This window comes from Cibotium barometz, chromosome 23 (genome assembly GCF_041138505.1).
Source record: "Cibotium barometz isolate CiBa-2024 chromosome 23, ASM4113850v1, whole genome shotgun sequence".
NCBI classification, from domain to species: Eukaryota; Viridiplantae; Streptophyta; class Polypodiopsida; order Cyatheales; family Cibotiaceae; genus Cibotium; species Cibotium barometz.
Genome location: NC_141068.1, coordinates 17389096 through 17408519, shown reverse-complemented (window position 1 = coordinate 17408519; position 19424 = coordinate 17389096). Strand labels below are relative to the sequence as shown.

Here is a 19424-nt window from a genome sequence, read left to right as displayed (position 1 = left end):
TGATGTCATTATAGCTAGAGAGTCTTTGTTTTACTTGGTTTGTCACCAGGTATGAAATGTTTCTGCTGCAAATGAATTGGAAAGCGATATTTCTGAGGATGAGGTGGAAGCTGTGTTGAAGCATTTGCCTAAAGGGAAAAGTCCAAGATGGGATGTGCTCCCCAATGAGTTTTTCACGAAGTATGTTGATGAGTTGAAAGCTTCTCTCGCTTCTATTTTTCAGGAGGTTTGGAATACAGGCATCATGCCTGCTAGATGGAAGATTGGGCTTGTATGTTTATTACCTAAAGTTCCATCCCCAGTTAATCTACATCAATGGAGACCAATCACATTGATGGGGGCCATGTATAAGATATTTGCAAAGGTCTTGGCTGGCAGGTTGCAACAGCGATTTCTTCCTACTTTGATTCATCCAAGGCAGTATGGATTTATTAAAGGTTGAAATATTTTGCATAATATACTGAATGTACAAATTGGAATTGCAAGGGCTTTGAGGCAAGAGGTGGTTATGATTCAACTGGATATTGAAAAGGCTTATGATCACGTTAGTTGGTCCTTTCAAGAGCTTGCACAATATTTGCTTGACCTACAGCTACCCATTCTAACTGAAGAGGAGGCCGCCTCCCTATCTTAGGAAGCATGCTTGGAGAGAGGGAGATTGTGTTCCCACATCCAGGATTTACAAAACCTTGGTGGCCGCATTGGCCATACTTCTTGGGTAAGTAATGTGTTAGAGCCTTAGAGCATCATTTGTTTCATGGTGTAAATTTCTTATGATTGAGAAACTTGTTTTGCAGGTTTACAGTGTAAACCGAAGTGCATTCTGCCATGTCACAAGTGGTAGAGACCCCAGTGACCCCGTAGTGCCGCAAGAAGACCAAGACTTGGCCTTGTGCTATGCCACAAACATCGCACAACACCGGGAAGCTATGGTGCATAACATTGTCCAAGTACTAGAGTCCCCTGTTGTTTCAAGCACAATTAACTCCAGTGTAGCCCTAAGCTTGCTCCGAATGATCTATTTCCCTAGTTAGGATCTTGTAAGGGATGGAATTTTGCTGGCAAATTTTGGCTCGTAATACTCACTTCTACCCTCTATGTAATACGTTACCAAAATAAATGATAATTTTATTTTTTTGCCATAAATGGATTCAAGTGTCATTTTGCCACAATTTTTGTTTTTAGTTTTTCCAAGTGTCATTTAATGTCAAAATTGTGGATTATCAAGTGAGGGAGATTTTCAAGTATTGTAGAATTAAGTTTTTTGGGAAAAAAAATGTGGGCCAAAAAGGTGCGAAAATGCCTTGTGTGTGAATTGCCCAAATTGGGCATTTCGCACCCTAATGGCCCGTGTGAAACGCCTCCTAAAATTAGGGTTTCTTACAGTGATAGCATTTTTTTGAGCTCTATGTAAGGAGATTTTCCTCTTTGGCCCATTTCATACATTCGAGGTATCTTCATCTTCTTGTTGTCTATAAATAACAACAAGCATGCCCTCCAATTCAACACCCGTAATGTGTGCATATAGAGGTCCATATAGTCACACTCCATACATTGGTCAAATGTAAAAGTGAATGGAGATCCTCCATTGATTTTGGCAAAGCCCAAATCTAGCAACATTGAGTGTATAATAGGTCTTCTATCCCCACTTAAAGCAATAGGGATACCAAGAGTCAGCACCAACAATTCACATACATTGATCCTCCTTATCTTGGCTTCACTTGTAGTACCTTCACCACCATCGAACATTGTGCATTGCCTTTCTTCAATCACTCCTTTTGAAGCACTCCTTTTTTGAAGAGAAGAGTGTTTGACAATGTGGCTCAATGTTGATAGACAAGGGTGAAGGGTATCTTTGATTGCACATATGCATTGAAGAAGATCCATGCATAGGCATGCTTGATCCATATATATCAACTTGATGCATAGGCATACCAAATGCATTTGCCCCACCTTGTTGCATTGAATATGGAGGTAAGTTCCCCTTGCCAAGAATATGTCCATGACTTTGATCACCATAATACATACTAGCTCGAAGAGCATGTAATGTATTTGCACGTGTTGAACCCACAAAAGGCTTACCATCTTGTGGTCGACTTGCTTGAAATGTGTTTAATGCATAAACATGCAACATTGGTTCACTATAGCTTTTATGGCCTTTGCCAAGTTCTTCTTCCAAGCTAGATAATCCAAAACGATTCTTCTTGATTGAAGCATTGGACTTGTTCACTAAGTGTTGGAAATGTTGGTCCATTCTATCAATCATGATTCGCATGAAGTGCATCATCGTGTTCATATTCTTGGCCCCATTCATAAGACCATGCATAGGCATACCCGGCATACTTGTTCCACCTTGATGCATCAAAGACGGAGACATCTTGTTGCTAACCCAATTCTAGGGTTGACAAGATCTACTGCCATTATCTTTACATTAAGGAGTCACGATAGATACACCAAAGGGTCATACAAGATATGAAGCAATAGTGTCCAAAGCTACAACTTGGACGGGTGCCCATAATGGTGTGACGGAGTATTTATGGGGCAATTCCTGCTTCAAGAGCGTGTGGTAGCAAGTTAGGATGAAGTCCTAAGTGATGTACTTCATGGATATATTATGAGAATAGTCATTGTAATAGCATTAGGCCTTTTATGAGCCTAAAGGGCCCAGCCAGAAGTGAGTGTGAACACTTATGGCCATGTATATAAGTGAATATCTCTCATAATACAAGATACTCTCCCATTGTGCAATTGAGTCTTTCTCTTGCTAATCTCTTTCCATAATGCATGCTAATGAGTGTGTGTGAGTGAAGTGAGGTGAGTGGAGAGACGAGTACCCGTAGTGCAACGCGACGGTGTGACAACGCTCGTGGAAGGTACGATGGAATTGCTTCTGGTGGAATTGCTTCTCAAGGAGTTGTAGAGCTTGGAGACCTCAAGGGTTACGAGCTCGACCATTGGAAAGATCCTCTCACGAGACAGTTGCGGTTCACTAGGTAATCTCTTTTTGGATGTGTTTCAAGGAGGGTTAGGGTGGGCCATAACATTTTTGACACCACTGTCGGGGAACATCCCTTGGTTTTTTCCATTGTTTTTCCTCTAATCTATAGATTACCCATTGCCCATTATCTTGATTAATGGTTTCTCATGAAAAAGATGTGGATTTGATGGTTATCTTGATTAATGGTTTTCCATGAAAAAGATATGGATTTGATGGTGATTTGTGTGTGATTTGGTATAGAATAGCTCTCTTTTTATGATTTGGTGTAATTTTTAGCTTAATTTGTTGTTTTTGTTGTTGTTATTATGGTTTTTCATGTTCTTAGGGCTTGTACATAGTTTGTATTAGGCTTAGTTTGTATCCATTGCATCAAACAATGTAATAGAATGCAATTCAAAAGACTTTTGGAAGGGTTCCCAAACTTCAAATTGAATGATCTTTGGCTCTATAGAGTAGTATTTCAATTCTCTATCCACGTATATAGTTGCCTTTGACTTGGTCAACCCTATACTATTCTCTGTTTTTTACTTATTTGCAAAAGTCAACTCTTTAACACCAAAGTAACCAAATCTCGATCAAACGGAGGCTGATTTTGGAAGTCTTTAGCTTGATGGAATTCTCTAAACAAGCCCTATGCATCCATATCAATGCCTTGACCAAATTTAACCAGCAACTATCCTCTATTTTGACCCCTTTTGACTAACTATGGCCGTTTGACCAAGTCAATGGTGCCAAAATGAAGAGCCCTTTATTTGTTGGGAGCTAGTGGTATGTTTAATGTCCCAACATGCTCAAATCTCCCACTTAATTCTCTATTTTTTACAGGGCACCCCTTTTATCTTGTGGGTAGACTTGCCGATTGGAGAAGTAAACGGAGTCTGAATTGAGCACTTGAGGGCTCCAAACATAGCCCTTGGAGAGTAGAATGAAGCTATGTAAACACCTTGAAAACAACGCTAACCCTCTCGAACTGAATTAGGATTTAGCAATGCAGCAGAAAACTGTCAAGATTTTCTCCAGTTGTTATCCACACTTCCCCTTTGCATTAGTAATGTCTCGAACCCATCTAAAGGTATGCACCACATCAATTTGTATCTTGGGAATCCAAATCTAACCTCAAGTGCCTTGCATAAATGCTTTTTGAAAAAAAAATTGACAGCACCTCCTTTGTTTTGCAACAAAATCTCAATATAAACTCAATTGAAATTCAATTGCAACATTATATCCAATGCTTGCTAAATATTTGCCCATCAAAATGTATGAGCACTTGGAAGTCGATGTAGAGCGTTAAAGCTTGTTGATCTCCCGCCAAGCTCTTCCAATCCCCTTAAGTTTGAAATCCAAGAGCAAGGGCTTGGGCCAAGTCTTCACCACCATTGTACCTAATCCTCTTCCTTACTGCTTTACCATGGCAGTCACGACAAGGAAGATTCAAGAAAACTCTCCCCTTGGCCTCTTCGCTTATATACCAAGGTACTCCTCTACCACAAACTAGATTCTACGATAGAAATAGCTTGCAATAGAAGAGTATAAGTAGGGGTTCACTTACAAATGGCACTTATAGATGCATGCCAATCTCCATCAATACAAGAGTTTAATGGTGATGATGAGGATCGCAAGGGTGAGCTTCAAAAGGATGTATTCCCAAGAACAACTTCAATCACTTACCCTTCTCAATACTCAAACATGTGCCTCTTCACAAGAGCATATGGTATACCTCATCACTTGCATCACATGATCAATGGCATCACATGATCAATGTGCCTCTTCACAAGAGCATATGGTATACCTCATCACTTGCATCACATGATCAATGGCATGCATCTTCATTCCATAAACTCATATGAAAGGTAGCATGATTAATACATGTCATGTGACATATCATAGCATGAAAATGGCTATGAATGGCATCTACAACTTTCCAATGACATGTAAAAATGCATGAAAGAGCTCAATGCCACCAATTGAACCATGGGAATCCTTAATTGCCAGCAATGCTGAAAACGGATCCAAATCCCCCAAATGTTGCGTAGGATTTTCCTAATGCTTCAATTGAAGATACAAGATTGCATATGGTCATCATGATATCATGACAACTCATGTCTCTTGACCAAATAGCTTTGCAAATGCATTCAATGGATCTTAAATGGTGGAAAGTAAAGCTCATATTGAAAGATGATGCTCTCTTTTTTTCTCTTTCCTTTCTTAGTTGAAAAATGCAATTGAAAAATGCAAAAAAATTTAGCCCAAGGTAGACTAATTACTCACTATTGTTCCAAGCAAGGTTTGAAGCATCCAAGAGAAAGCAATCATTTGAAGCCTTGATTTGAGGTAATGGCAATTGATTTGACACAAAACGCAACCTTAATGGTTCATATTGTGCACAGCAGCCGGATGAAAAAAATGCCACAATCATTAGATCGCAGACAATGTCACGATTAATGGAGGTTTATTGCTTAGTTAGGATTTTCTAAGCTTAATCAAGCCTCTTCTTGTAACCTTGAGTCTCCATAATGAGGTAAGCGCGAATGTAACTTGAATCTCCAGTGATGAACAGTCGTTAAACATGACATGAAGAGGCTCTTTATGAAGATCTTGATGTGCCTAAGCAAAACCCTAAATCAATGCTTCTGTTCAGCCAAATTGAAACCCTATTTTTCCTCAAGACCAAGCAAGAAGAAGAGTAAGATTAAACATTTTAGATTAACACCCTAATCAAGATTAGTAGTTTTCTCTGATTTTGGTCCCAAGATTTATTTTCAGGGACAGATCCCTGAAAATGTGATCCTCTACCATTCACAGCCCCAAAACTTAGAAAAAAGGTGAATTAAAAGATTAATTCCACTCAAACAAGATCAATTCCACTCAACAAGATCAATTCCACTCAACAAGATCATCATGTCTCTAATTCTTGATCAAGAAAATCAAGAAATCCAAAATTTTCTCAAATTTTCTTGAAATAAGGATGGAAATGGATCAAAGACATGGCTCTAATACCAATGAAAGAAAGTAGCATCTAGATTAACCTAGATTTAGCCTAATAGCCTTAGATTAGCCTAGATTAGGATGATTAGCCTAGGTTTACAGAGAGAAGAGAGAGTAAGTGACTTGTGTATTGATGATTATCACAACAGGTTTCATAAAATTGGCCCATATTCACTTCTATCCTAGGCCACCCTTTCACACTACACTTATTAATATCCATGGGCCTGCCCAAGCCTAGTCTTAACCCTTGGTCCCTTTCACATCCCCTTCATCCCTTGGCCTTGGGCCCAAATTGACTTGAGTCCCTTTTTACTTTGTTACAGGGTTAAAGAGGGAGAAAAGGGTAGTTTTAAGCATTTATTAGAGATATTTATGTATTTTTCATAGCAATGTTAATATTTCCAAAATTATACTAGGTGTGGGATACTGTGAACCCACATTTTTTAGCACCTTGTCCTAACCACTTTTCTTTGCAATGGTATGGCACAAGCCTTAACGGTTGGGTGCACATTTCTAGATGGAAGCCAACCCAACTAACATGGCAAAAGACCACCAAGAAAATTGTGCCTGAACTCAAAGGGATGTGCAATCCACTATACATGGAAGCTCTGAGGTTGGTCACAATCTCCATACCCATGGTATCCCATTAAGAGGACAATAAAAAGGGACTTATCCTAAATTTCTTTTGGAGGACATTTTTGCTATGTGATGATATAAAATGTTTTTATCATTAACATGTTTCACTTTATTAGATGCATAAAATGGATTTTCATGTAACTGTAATTAGGACGTTTTTTCCCTTTCAAAGCTTGTAATTCATTTAAAAATATCCATTTGGAAAGCTAAAGACATCATATTGGAATTTATCCCTTGATTTAATTTTTAGGGTATACTCGATGTGGAGAATGAACATAAAGAGGAGTTTCTAAAGTTACACATTGAGGTGACACAGAGAACTTCATTGAAGCCCCTAGAGCCATGTCATTGTGCTTTGACAAAGCCAAGGAGACTGAATCTTCTCTTCCCACCACAGAGCTAGAATTTAAAAGTCTTCAAGAGGAGTTGGGAATTATTGAAATGGGAAGAGAGTCCTTGCCCGGCCTTGATCAAGGAAATGAAGAAGGCTCCATCAACCTTTGGGATGCATCCAAGTTGGAAGAGGATGAGGACCAGAAGGTAATTTATTTGTTCTTGAGTGAGTTTATGGTATTGATTAAATTTATGTGTGAAAGCCAAGTTCTTTGTTTAATGTAGATTGATCTTGATGATGCCGATGGTTTCCTTGGATGTGGAGGTGCTGCCTGTGCAAGAGCTGTGCAAGAGTTGGCCAAGATGCTTCTCTTGCACACTACATCCCATCTATTGACAAAGAAATATTTACTGTCTACCATAGCAAATATTCTAGTGATGCTAAAATTCCACTTCTCACACTCAAGGCACTATCTAGATGTACAGGCTATTCTTTTATCCCTTATAATACACATAAGGTCATACTTATAGAGACGTGTGCTGCTATTCGTAACTTTGGATACGGTACATGATTTTGGCCTTCCAAAACTGGATACTTCCTCTGTTATGCTAGCTATGCTCTAGGTGCTAGACTAGAAGATGTAAATGCACTCAAGGGTTATAGTCGCAAGAAGTTATTGCACTATAGAGAAAAATGCCTAGTGAAGAGGAAGAGCAAGTAGAGAAGAGACTCGAGAGCAATTAATTATCTTATTGTAAATATTTTGTTATATCTTTTTATGTAATGAAATGATGATCTCCATGCCGCATGACGTGTTGATCCTGTGCCAGCTTTCCACTTCAGTGATCGCCTCATTTTGGCTTGATTTCGTGCTGCCTTTGCTAAATCACTCATACGGGCCTTTTTCATTGATAGTTTTCATCCAAAATTATATCTGTAAATTCAATTGAACATTTCTTTGAGGTAATTTGTACGAGTCTTTCCTCCTCTATGTCGGGTGTTTTTGAAATATACTCCTCTAGCTCGGTAGTGATTTTTCCATTGCTTGGGTGCTCCACATGTCAAGAGAACCATATTCATTCATGAAGTATGCACCATGAGCATACAAAATGTGCTGCAGAAGAAAACAAAACCAATTTAGAAGCTATTATTCATAATCATTTCAAATTGATGAGTAGAAAGAAATTCTACATGTTTACCATGTTATGTGTAAAATGTATCGACCATGTCTTTTATAAAATTGTGAAGCTCTTCTTGAAATTTTTGGTGCTCCTCTACAGTCGTCTTGCTTTTGGTCATTAATTTAACCATCTTATTGAAGTCTGACCAAACCTTCTCATGTAGAACTACAAGGTTTGGATTGGTGCAGTTAAACGTTATACATTTACACAAATCCTTTCATAAATCTCAGGTTTTTGAGTTCTTTACTTTTTCTAGCCTCTATAGAACCTTATATCCACTCTTAGATACCTATTGGGCCACTTCATGATTTATGCCAAAGGTCTTCTTGTTAACAGTAATCTGTACATTGCCGCCATGGCACCCAATTGAGTTGAGTAGCTCCTCTAGTTTTTGAAGAGCTTCATGTTGTCTTTCCTTGCCTTGCATAGTAAATACACAATCAATGTGACACTTGAGCAGATGATCAAACACACACATGAATGCATGCAAAGTATAAAAGTGGACATTCTTGAGTTCGAATGGAATAATAGAATTCCATTCAAGGTCTCTCAAATGCCTGTTTGGCTCAGCTAGCATGTTAGCAGATAGACACCACCAACCCAATTGCCAACATCATCATCCACTGTATCATTCTCATCATCTTGATTCTCTAACTTCCTCTTTCTTTCTGCCTTCTTCTATTTCTTTTCTCTCACCATTCTCATGCACCGTGGACAAAGATTTGGGGTGTTAGCACCTTGTGGACACCCAACAAGGCACTTTATTATCTTCAAGTCACCTCCTAAATGCCAGTCTACTGTATAAGTGCCCTTACCCTCCACTTCTAATTTTTCTCCCTGAATCTGTGCTTTGATGACATTGGTAATCCATGGTATCCTATCAAACATCCAAGCCAACACTTCATGTGTCTCCTTCGGTACTTCAAAAGCCTCAAGCCACTATATCTCTCTCTCAGATTGGACACTAAAAGAGGAAAAACTTGATTTTCAAACCCTCTCCCTATTTCTCATCTCATTGTCTGGATTTTCATTAGAACCTTCCAAAAGTAAGTCAGTCTCCTTAGTGATGTTGATCTCACTCTTTGCATGTTCCATTGCCTCATTCATAAGTGTGATACTCATTCATTCTAACCTCTTACCTTTCACAATCTGACACTCATCCACTTTCAACACAAAACTTACCTTGTCACCTTGCATGACAAAAAAAAGTAGATAAGTTTTAGAACTTAAAAGATTTTTCTATTAGGTCGCCCCAGGAATGTTAAAAAATACATTGTTTAGGCAATCCATAGAATAAGATCATAGCTCTCTAAAGACGTTGTAGATCAACAAATATATTGTTGAACTCATTGTAGGGATACATGATCTTACCATTTGTGCCTCATTGTAGGGATACATAATCTTACCATTTGTGTCTCGCTTTTTCTCCCAAGCTCGAATAGTTAATGTATCATTGATGCAATAGTATTCTCCAATTTTGCGTTGCACATCATCATTTCATGTCCTCTTTGCTAATCTTATCTTTTTGGGGACACGAAAAATATTCCTTATGATGCCTTGGTTGCGGAGTGTATCTTTTAGCAATTGATGGAGGGCTTGATATCCTTTTGTGCTAATGCCCACCTCATCGCATGCATTCTGAACCTCCTCAATGCTTAGAAGATTGGTGATGTCATCCATTATCTCATTTGTGAGTACCTGACGTATCTTCTTGTGGCATGGGTCTCAAATGATGGAAAGAATGTCATGCCTCCTCACACAACTACGTAATATTTCTCCAAAATCTTGAGGACCATTATCACACCACATGCTTCTTTCAAAAAGTTCATGACACAAACCAATAAAGATTACCAAAAACACCTTAATCTATTGCTTATAACAACCACAACCAAAAATACCTTAATCAAAATTACTTGCAACAATAATAGACAAAGAACAAAAACAAACCTTGCTGCATGGATTCTTCGCTTGCGAGCACCACCACCAACTACGAGTTTTTGAATGTTATTGATTGTCCTCTTTTGCTCTCTTGCTCCCACAGGGGTGCTCTTCATGCAAGAGATTGTGTCTTGTAGCTTCATAACGCAAGCCTCTTTCTTTTTGTCTCTTTTCTCTAGCTCTATAATATTATTTTGTGCATTGAGCAGTGCATGTTGCGCACTACTCAAAGTGCTTTGTAAGCTTTGTGTTTGTGAGTGGAGGAATTGGACTCTCAATGCATCACTCATGCTTAACCTTCTGCAGTACCCAAGCAACCCGTTCTCACCCTCTCCAATAAACTGAATAAATGAAGGGAGATCAGTGAAGGGTGGAGGACAATGCGAAGAAGGATCATTAGGATATAAATATCCATCAACCCAAAGATCCACATTAGTCCGACCCTGTTGTCTTCTTGTATGCTTCTCTTGTGCATTCAGACATTCTTTCTTCATTGGTGCATATTCATTCAATATGCGAATATGCAAGTCCACCTTCCGCACTCTTGTTGAATCTGAAATTTCTACCATTCGAAAAATGGAAGAGACTATTCTGAAGTGACTCAAGGTTATCCTATTGTATTCACAATAGGGCTATCCTATTGTATCACAATGGGAGGTTGGGGAAGAGGGAGAGAGACAGAGAAAGAGAGAGAGAGAGGGAGGGAGATAGATCTATTGTATTCGCAATAGGAGAGGAGAGATTGGGAAAAAGGGAGAGAGAGAGAGAGAGAGAGAGAGATTATTGCAGAGGTTGGTAGGAAATGTGATGAATAATAGTAATGATTGAAAGAAAAGATAAGGGAAATTTCAAATACGACTATTGAAGTGGAGTAAATAACATTGAAAGCGTAGATATCAGTGATCCTAGTAGGGGTTTTAATAGCTAGAAAGATAATCCTAGAGAGAATTCTAGTTAAAAAATTAGAGAGATCCCCTACTTTTAGGCCCAAAAGTAGGCATCATTATGAGCTTTGTTTCTTAAGCCTCAATAAAATTAGTCTTAATTCCTTAAAATTAGGGATCCTCACATGACCCTTTTTATTCTCAAATGCTCCCTAATGCCAACAATGGTCGTGGCCTCTAAATATGTGTTGTTGCATTGACCTCCACTTCAACAATGGCCGTGGCCTCTATCATTAATGGTAATGTTCAATACAAATACTTTGAGACAATTAAATTCAAATAAACTTAAAGAAGTCAAATGTACCTTTGCTTGGAATTATTTAGCCAAATAAAAATATTATTTTATCAATAAATTTTTTGGTCTTACAAATACTTTGAGACAATTTAATTACTGGTAATGTTCAATGGCCGTGGCCTCTATCATTACTCGTAACATTCAATACAAATACTTTGAGACAATTAAATTCGAATAAACTTAAAGAAATCAAATGTACCTTTGCTTGGAATTATTTAGCCAAATAAAAACATTGTTTCATCGATAACTTTTTTGGTCTTACAATATACACTTTTAATATTCTTTAAATACATTCAATATACTTTAAACAGCTTTCGATCTTAAAACCCATGTGGCACCTATAAGAATATATTATTTAAGATTGAAGCTAGTCTCACTCCACCATGGGCAATCCGTTGTTGGACAATAGGCAATCTTGAATTGAAGTAGTCATCTATAATCAAGTAGAAAATAAGGTAACACAATGATAGAATAACATGATTCAAAAAGTGAATGAAATTTTAAGTCAAGGAATAAGTTGGATACCTCCCAAGTAAGATCCAAAAGTAGCATCGTTGTAGGCCCATGTACAAGCAGCATTCACACTTTCTTTTGCATATCTAAAGAGCATAAATGAATGTGATTTTCATTTTTTCAAGTGTCCTCCTTTTTCTTAAAAATATAATATTAATTTTCTACTTAAAGTTGCCTAAACCTTGTACTATTCTCATTTAATTACAAAGTTCCAAGTTTGAGTTCTAAAGAGTTTCACATAGATTTCATAATAAATTGTGCTTGAGAAAGGACGACAAAGAATTCACTTGAAGAACACAAGTGATTGATGTCTCATAAAATTCCTAGAAATGTAAATGATCATAGCACTTGAGTGCATATGAGATTTTTTTTTTTACATGTTTGGAGTTTTTATGCTCCTCTTTTATTAATTTTGGAATGTTTGGAGTGTTTATGCTCCTATTTTATTCATTTTGGAATGTTTTGCTTACAACTTGGATGCTAAACTAAACATGTGGATTGCAAGTACATTGCAAACCATAGCATAATTGAACCAAAACATTTGAGATTATTTTCAACGTCCTATATTTGATTATTAAGCTGCACTTAATTCCCCCTTTATTAATGTAATGGTAGTATATTTATTAGTCTTTATTAATATGTCCTTTATCATATTAGCATCCAAGGTGAACTTCATTCACCTCCTTTCCATTCAAACCATACCAATAGAACATTTTAACTCTCCTCTTTGTTTGTTTAGAGTTGTGAGAATTCTAAATACCATGAGTTTTTTCTTTTAAACGTCTTTCAAAATCAAAGGCATGAACATTGTTTACATTTTTTTCACTTGTTTTGAATGTCTTCTATTATGTAGCCATATTTTAAGATTCATATGCCCAATGAAGCCCCCCCCCCCCCCCCCCCAAAAAAAAAGGTGGGTTGTCCTAGTAATGGATGCCAAATAAGACACCCTTTAGAGGAGACTTAAAGTATCTTTTAAAAATGTTGCTTTTGAAGAAAATGTGATTTTTTGGAATAAAAGAATTACTGACGTGTCCGGGCAAGCTATGTAGTTACCATCGCAACTACCCCATTGCATGACGTCATTGTCCTGTGTTGGCACAACCCAAGAATATGAATGCCTAGGAAAAAAATTACATTATTGTGTATTTTTACCAGCTCTTTTTATTTAAAGAATGAATTTTGATACATTGTATGTGTTGTTTGTGTGTGTGTGTATGCATACATGTGTGTGTGTGTGTGTGTGTGTGTGTGTGTGTGTGTGTGTGTGTATATGTATGTATGTATGTATGTATGTATACATAGATATATATATATGTGTGTGTGTGTGTGTATATGCATACATATGTATATATATATATATATATATATATATATATATATATATATATATATATATATATATATATATATGTATATGTATGTATGTATTTATGTATGTATGTATGTATGTACATATACATATACATAGATATATGTATGTATTTTTTTATGTTTATGTACACATACATATACATACATGCATACATACATATATGTATATGTATGTATACATATACATACATACATACATACATATATGTATATATGTATGCGTACATGCATGTCAATGTAAATATTGTGTGTATGTATATATACATATTTATTTATTTAGTTATTTATTGATATATATATATATATATATGTATATATGTATATATACATATTTATGGATATTAATATTTAGAGTTTATTCCTATTTATTTTAAGTATTTCATATATAAAACATATAAACGAGTGGGTGGATGACCGTGATATTTGCAGCGATGTCATCTTGGAAAGCCTGTATTTGGGAGGCGTAGAGAGTAGACACTGCTCTGTCTATGATTTCATCGTCCCACACCTTTTTTTTTTAAAAAAAACAAACAGCAAATGGCGTTTCAATTCCTTTGAGAAAAACACGCACGCACGCACGCGCACACAGAAAATATGGGAAAAAAAGGGGGGGGATGAGGTGGTGCTCACATGGTGCAAATTCTCCTTCCTTTTATACCAATGCACCAGAATTGTATTCCCTCCTTTATCGCTTGTAAAGCCCACATGCAAAGGCTATGTTTTCAACAGACCACGTATGAGGAATTGTGTTTTAATCCTCGAATTGCAAATTAGTACCTAATTATTGTGGTTTTGTTTGACGTACCTGATGAATGTCTCCAGTTATGTGCGCCAAAAACAGAAGTGCCTCCGTCAAGTTGTCTGAATAATCAAGAAACAATGGCAAGATTAGAGCAATTTCACCTGCTGCAAAAGCGTTAATTAGGAACACTAATGCCCATGATTAGTTTGAAGAGAATTGGCATCTAACATGTTGATTCAGAGGAGTTGTAATTAGTAGTAAGCTGAGAGGTGTAATTGTTGATGGCACCAGCTGCACACATGCCCTGAACGCCATCCCCATTGTGGCAATCTCCTAAACACATCAAGAAATATATTGATGATCATGAGAACAAGCTCATCTTCAGCTAATTACTCAGAAATAACAGTCCTGATACGTTTAATTACCTCACGGTGGATACGTTAAGATAAATCAATATTTGGATTAAGATTTCGATTAGGATGATCCCACCCACTCACTTCTGTAGTTGTATGTGCAGAGGTTGTCCGGGGTGTCAATGTAGTGGAGGGGGCTGCTCCACCTATACTTGAACTTGATATCATCAGCCCATGAGCACAGGCTTGAGAGATTGCCTGCTGCATACTCAGGTAGAAGGCTATGCACAGCATCTAAGGTGGATTGGGTAAACATGGTCTGCATCCCCCCCCCCCCCCCCCCCCCCCCCCCCCCCCCACACACACACACACACACACACAGAAACCACATTATGTTATAATAGATCAAGCTTAGTCATAACAAATTAAGATCATGAATATGATTAGCCGCGATCTGAGCTGTGGTGCTACTTAATTACCACCACCACTATGGTATTATATCACCTTAGATTAGCTTGTTGATTAATCAAAGGTACTGTGTGTTTGCTTGCCTGGGCAATAGAGCAGACGAGGAAGTGCCCATCAATGCCCCAAGCCACCACCACCTCATGGCTGCATGAGACAGTTAAAGCAAAGAGAGCAAGGAAGCGTATAAGAGGGTGGTGGAAGGGGCCGGCGGGCATGGTATACGTACAAGGATTGCACAAAGCAAGGCGCTGTGTGTGTGTGTGTGTGTGTGTGGGGCAACAAGGATCTCTCTCTCTCTCTCTCTCTCTCTCTCTCCCCTTGCTTGAACTTGTACAGCTATTTATAGATCCTCTGCAGAGAGAAGCTCACTAGTACCCCCATTGATGCTTTGTGGAGAAGAAGAATATGCCATGCCCCCCTCATCACTCTCTCACACTTCTTTACACCACCATCAGCATCATCAATCAACAATCAAAATGTTCTGTTAAGGCTTATGATTGCAATGGCCACATTACTTAAAAGTCCCAACAATCAGTGCAAGTGTCCACATGTGAACTTGTTGACATGGGGGCAGAGAGAGAGAGAGAAAGAGAGAGAGAGAGAGAGAGAGAGAGGCGTGAAGGAGCTTACAAGGACCACCATCCCCTACTTTTGTCTTACACGAGGACAATGCCTTAGGTTGAGTGCTATCTTCACACCTATACTTGCTTCACATGATTCACCAACTCCATCCCCCACCAAACCTTCCTAGGGCCTTTTTGCTTTTCATTATATTTGAAGCTTGATATTTAGACATATTCATGCTTGACATTATTAATTATATAATCAGGCCCTAACAAGGCTTGATTAATTAATTAATACCTTAGCTAAGCCTAAGGTACCCAAACAGGCCGGAAAAAAAAAACGATGGACAACCAACGAGCACCAAAAAAAACCAGCGAGACCACCAACGAACACCCAAAAAAAAAAAAGACCACTAGGCAGAAAAAAAACAAATATGTTCTCTCTCTGTTCTCCAAACAAACATCTCTCTCTCTCTCTCTCTCTCTCTCCATTGCTCTTCGCTTTTTTATTTTCTACAATTTTTTAATCCTTCCCTAGAACCCTCCTGAAAAATCGAGTGTACCAAGAGCCAAAAATGTTCCCATCACTAAGGTATAAAAATGTTCACTAAGGTTCTCTTCTCTCACCTAATTAATTAATGTGTTTTAAAATTTGGCACCCATATTTAGTAGCTTTTGTATTAGTAAATAATGAATACTTCACTAATATATTGCAAGAACTTAAATCATTCCTTCATAAATGACATTGAAATTGTGACTTATGCTGAACTTATAAATTCAATTTACTTGAGCATGAGTTAATGTAATCTCACATTTTCCTCAACTAGGGGGTTTCAATCGCTTGCACAAAGTTAAGTGTCATCTTATCTTCACCAAATAGAAATTGATCTCAACAAGTATTGATGTCAACAATGCTGCATGGTTTATATTTATGTTTAAATGCCATCCATAATTTGCAAACATTTTAAATACATGATAATATGTTCTTGAACTCTTTCTATCACACACACACACACCCAAGCATGAGGTTTTTGACTATTTTCTATAATGATTAATATAATATTATTTACATAAATTTTAGAATGATAAAGTATGTAAAGAAAGCCACAAGACCGTGCTATCATCGTGAGCTTCATCCAATGGCTTAACGTGACTCAATGCCCCTAAAGATTGTGTGTTAGTATTTGATGTCTTAAGTTTCATACTAGGAGGTACAAGCCTTTATGATGTTGTTCTCATATTCTTCTCAAATAAATCTCAACCACAACTAAACTTTTCACTTGATGAAAAAGTTTTGGGAATGTGTAGTAAATGTTTATCAATAAGAGTAATACTACTCAAATCTTGAATATCCTAATGAACATCACCCTTCCAAATTCAAGATTTATCAATTATTTGGTGAGATATCACTCATTCCCTTTGCTCCCATTGGGAGTAGGATTCAAGCATGTTCAAGCACTAAAGTATAGATGGAAAGCCTTCACGCATATTTAAGGGGCATTGCCCCTTCATGCGCGCAAAACTAATTTGAGTGTGTACGACCATCATATTTCTTTCTTTTGTTCTCTCTTCCTAAAGGATTTTCTATGTTAAAGGGTGCATAACCAAAAAAAAAAAAGTGATTCAAGTTGAACTTACAAACATGGGAAATATGAGTATTCGATAAAATTGGGTTGATACAAATAATTTTGGTCATTATGAGTATTTGGTAATACCATTTAGATTAACCATTGCTCGAGCTCTTCATCACATTAGTAATGATGTGCTTAGGCCATTCATGAAAATATTTATAATTAATCTAATTGATGATATCCTTGTTTATAGCAAGACTCTATTAGACCATAAAAGCATTAATTTTTTAGTTTTGTTTTATTAAGAGATAACACACTAGTTTCTTAATGATAAGGCTTTTCTACATCACAAAGGGAGTGAACATTCTATCATATATTATCTTTACAACAGGAGTGAAACTGGATCCAAAAAAAGCACCAGTGATCTGGGCATAGCTTGTCACTTACAAATTTCCCTGGACAGTCAAGATGTTAATAAAAAATTATCTTTCTTTATTAAGAACTAGTTGTATCTTTAATAAATTTGTTGCAAAATAACTACTAGACAAACAAACAAGAGAGTTTTGAAAGATTAAAGCAACAACAAGAGAGTTTTGAAAGATTAAAGCAAGTAGTAGCCACTAGTCTAGACTAAGTGTGTTGAAACATTAGATCCTTCGAACTTACCTTTTATGGTAAAAATAGGGTGCTAGTGGCATCGGTGTAAGAGATGCTATTTCAAGAGGGTAGACGATCTTCCTTTCAAAGCAAGAATCTCAATAGTTCTCAACAGAAATGGCCAACCCATAACTATTCTACGTTATTGTGCATGATGCAATCAAAAGTTTGGAAGGCATTGTAAAAGATGCTTGATGGTGCTCAGGCTCATCTCCATTCTCAACAAGGGATATATATTTGCATGCTTGGAGGAGAAACTCTTCTTATAGTAGTGTCTCAATGCATGCAATATTAAAGAAGAACAAAATAGAATAATGTTTAGAAACAAAAACATGTGTTTAGATGGGTTTGTCCATGTCATAGATCTTACTTTCAAAATGAACGTAAAAAGATTTAGAAAATTGGGCCTTTAAAAAGAATATCATTAATATCACCAAAAAGAGGTTGAGGCATAATAGCTAACAAGTGAATTCAATTTAGGTTTTCCTTAACTTTTAAATAGTGATAAACTTATAATGAATTCTTGAAATATTTAAATGCATAAAAAATCCATGTTTACATAATATTTTAGAAATTAAAGTCAGGAAAAATTTAAGAACAATTAGTGAAGCATACATATTTAATAATTTATTAAACCACATTTCTTAAATTTTTATATTTTTTAAAAGATTGTCAAACTATTTTAATGTAATATAGAACAATAATTAATACATATAACATATCATTTATATTTATATTCATTATATAATATATCTTCTATTATTTGGCCTCATGGATTTAAATCTGGTATTTGACAAATGTATAGAGAAAAAGAAGGAAAGTGAAACTTAAATATAAGAGCATTAAGGTGAAGCATGCAAAAAGAAAGATCTTTGCAAGTTTGAATAAGGCAACATGTGTATAATATATAGAGTTTTTTACATCTAGCAAGCTTAGTGCTACTAAAATAAATGGTGACAAATTTATCTTAGGAGTTGATGGGCTAGGTCTCATGAAATTCATCACTAGTTAAATGTGCTTAAACTACTTTCTAAAGCTTGAAATTAGTAAGGGAACGTTAAAAAATAATCTACAAGGAAATTTAAAATTCCAAGATCATAAGTGTCATGTCAAGACTTAATTGGTTGTATCTTAAATTTTCTAAATAGCATTTTCATCTATCAAATTGTTTTCCCTATTTTTGTAAAGGAAAGGTCATAGTGATGTATAAGAATTTCAACTAGCAAAATCCTTTTTCTTGCAAGCAATGGGATTTGTACTTTAGTGTTACTCTGTTTATACTTTAGCGTTTCTCTATTTTCCTTTACAATTGAAAATTTACAATGTACCTTGTCACTCAATTTATACTTTAATGTTGCATCTAAGATCAATGGAAAATTTATAAACTCCATTTATACTCTAGTGTCACATCTAAGATCATATTATTTTTAAATTGATTGTAATGAAACAATTATATATGCACATGCACATGTATGGGTATGGGCCTAGGCACATGGACCTTGGGTCCCTTGAGCATAGATTTGGGGCATCGGCATATGGATTAGCCAGTGTGAAATGGCCAGGCACTATATAAGTGACCTTGGTCTAGGCTATTGTATTTTGATATCATTTGATATAGACGTCTTGTCTTCTTGGAGCTTATACCCAAGCTTTCATGGATGATTCATGGCAGTCTTTCCATGTTTAGGTGCTACTCCCTAGGATGAGTGGGACATGTGTGTACTCCATGCTAATGAGTGCAATCCCCTAGGTCCCTTCATTGCATTGGCATCAAAGCCATAGATTCTCTTCATTGTATTGGTATCAAAGCGCTTGGCTTATATCTTGATGTTTTGATTAGGAAGTGATTAGTGCTTAATCTATTTTTAGATT

General features: G+C 36.7%; 1 protein-coding gene across 1 annotated transcript; it reads right to left on the bottom strand.

The window, feature by feature from the left end:
- Nucleotides 1-11535: 11535 nt before the first annotated feature.
- LOC147625681 (endonuclease 2-like) lies at nucleotides 11536-15028 on the bottom strand. The gene is made up of 9 exons (XM_086817822.1): nucleotides 14845-15028; nucleotides 14438-14612; nucleotides 14169-14273; nucleotides 14004-14059; nucleotides 13829-13912; nucleotides 13614-13706; nucleotides 12856-12914; nucleotides 11837-11910; nucleotides 11536-11744 (listed from the first exon to the last, which is right to left on the bottom strand). Exons 1-9 carry the CDS (start codon nucleotides 14974-14976, stop codon nucleotides 11650-11652), a joined length of 873 nt encoding a protein of 290 aa, XP_086673948.1. The 5' UTR covers nucleotides 14977-15028; the 3' UTR covers nucleotides 11536-11649.
- Nucleotides 15029-19424: the final 4396 nt, after the last annotated feature.

Bases quoted from the DNA above. Each gene is read 5' to 3' on its own strand.
- LOC147625681 (XM_086817822.1), bottom strand. From the start codon at position 14,976: ATGCCCGCCGGCCCCTTCCACCACCCTCTTATACGCTTCCTTGCTCTC. The intron at 14,060-14,168 runs GTTAGATGCCAA...TTGATTATTCAG, and splicing joins CAACTCCTCTGAATCAACAT to ACAACTTGACGGAGGCACTT. The intron at 11,745-11,836 runs GTATCCAACTTA...ACTTGATTATAG, and splicing joins TTTTGGATCTTACTTGGGAG to ATGACTACTTCAATTCAAGA.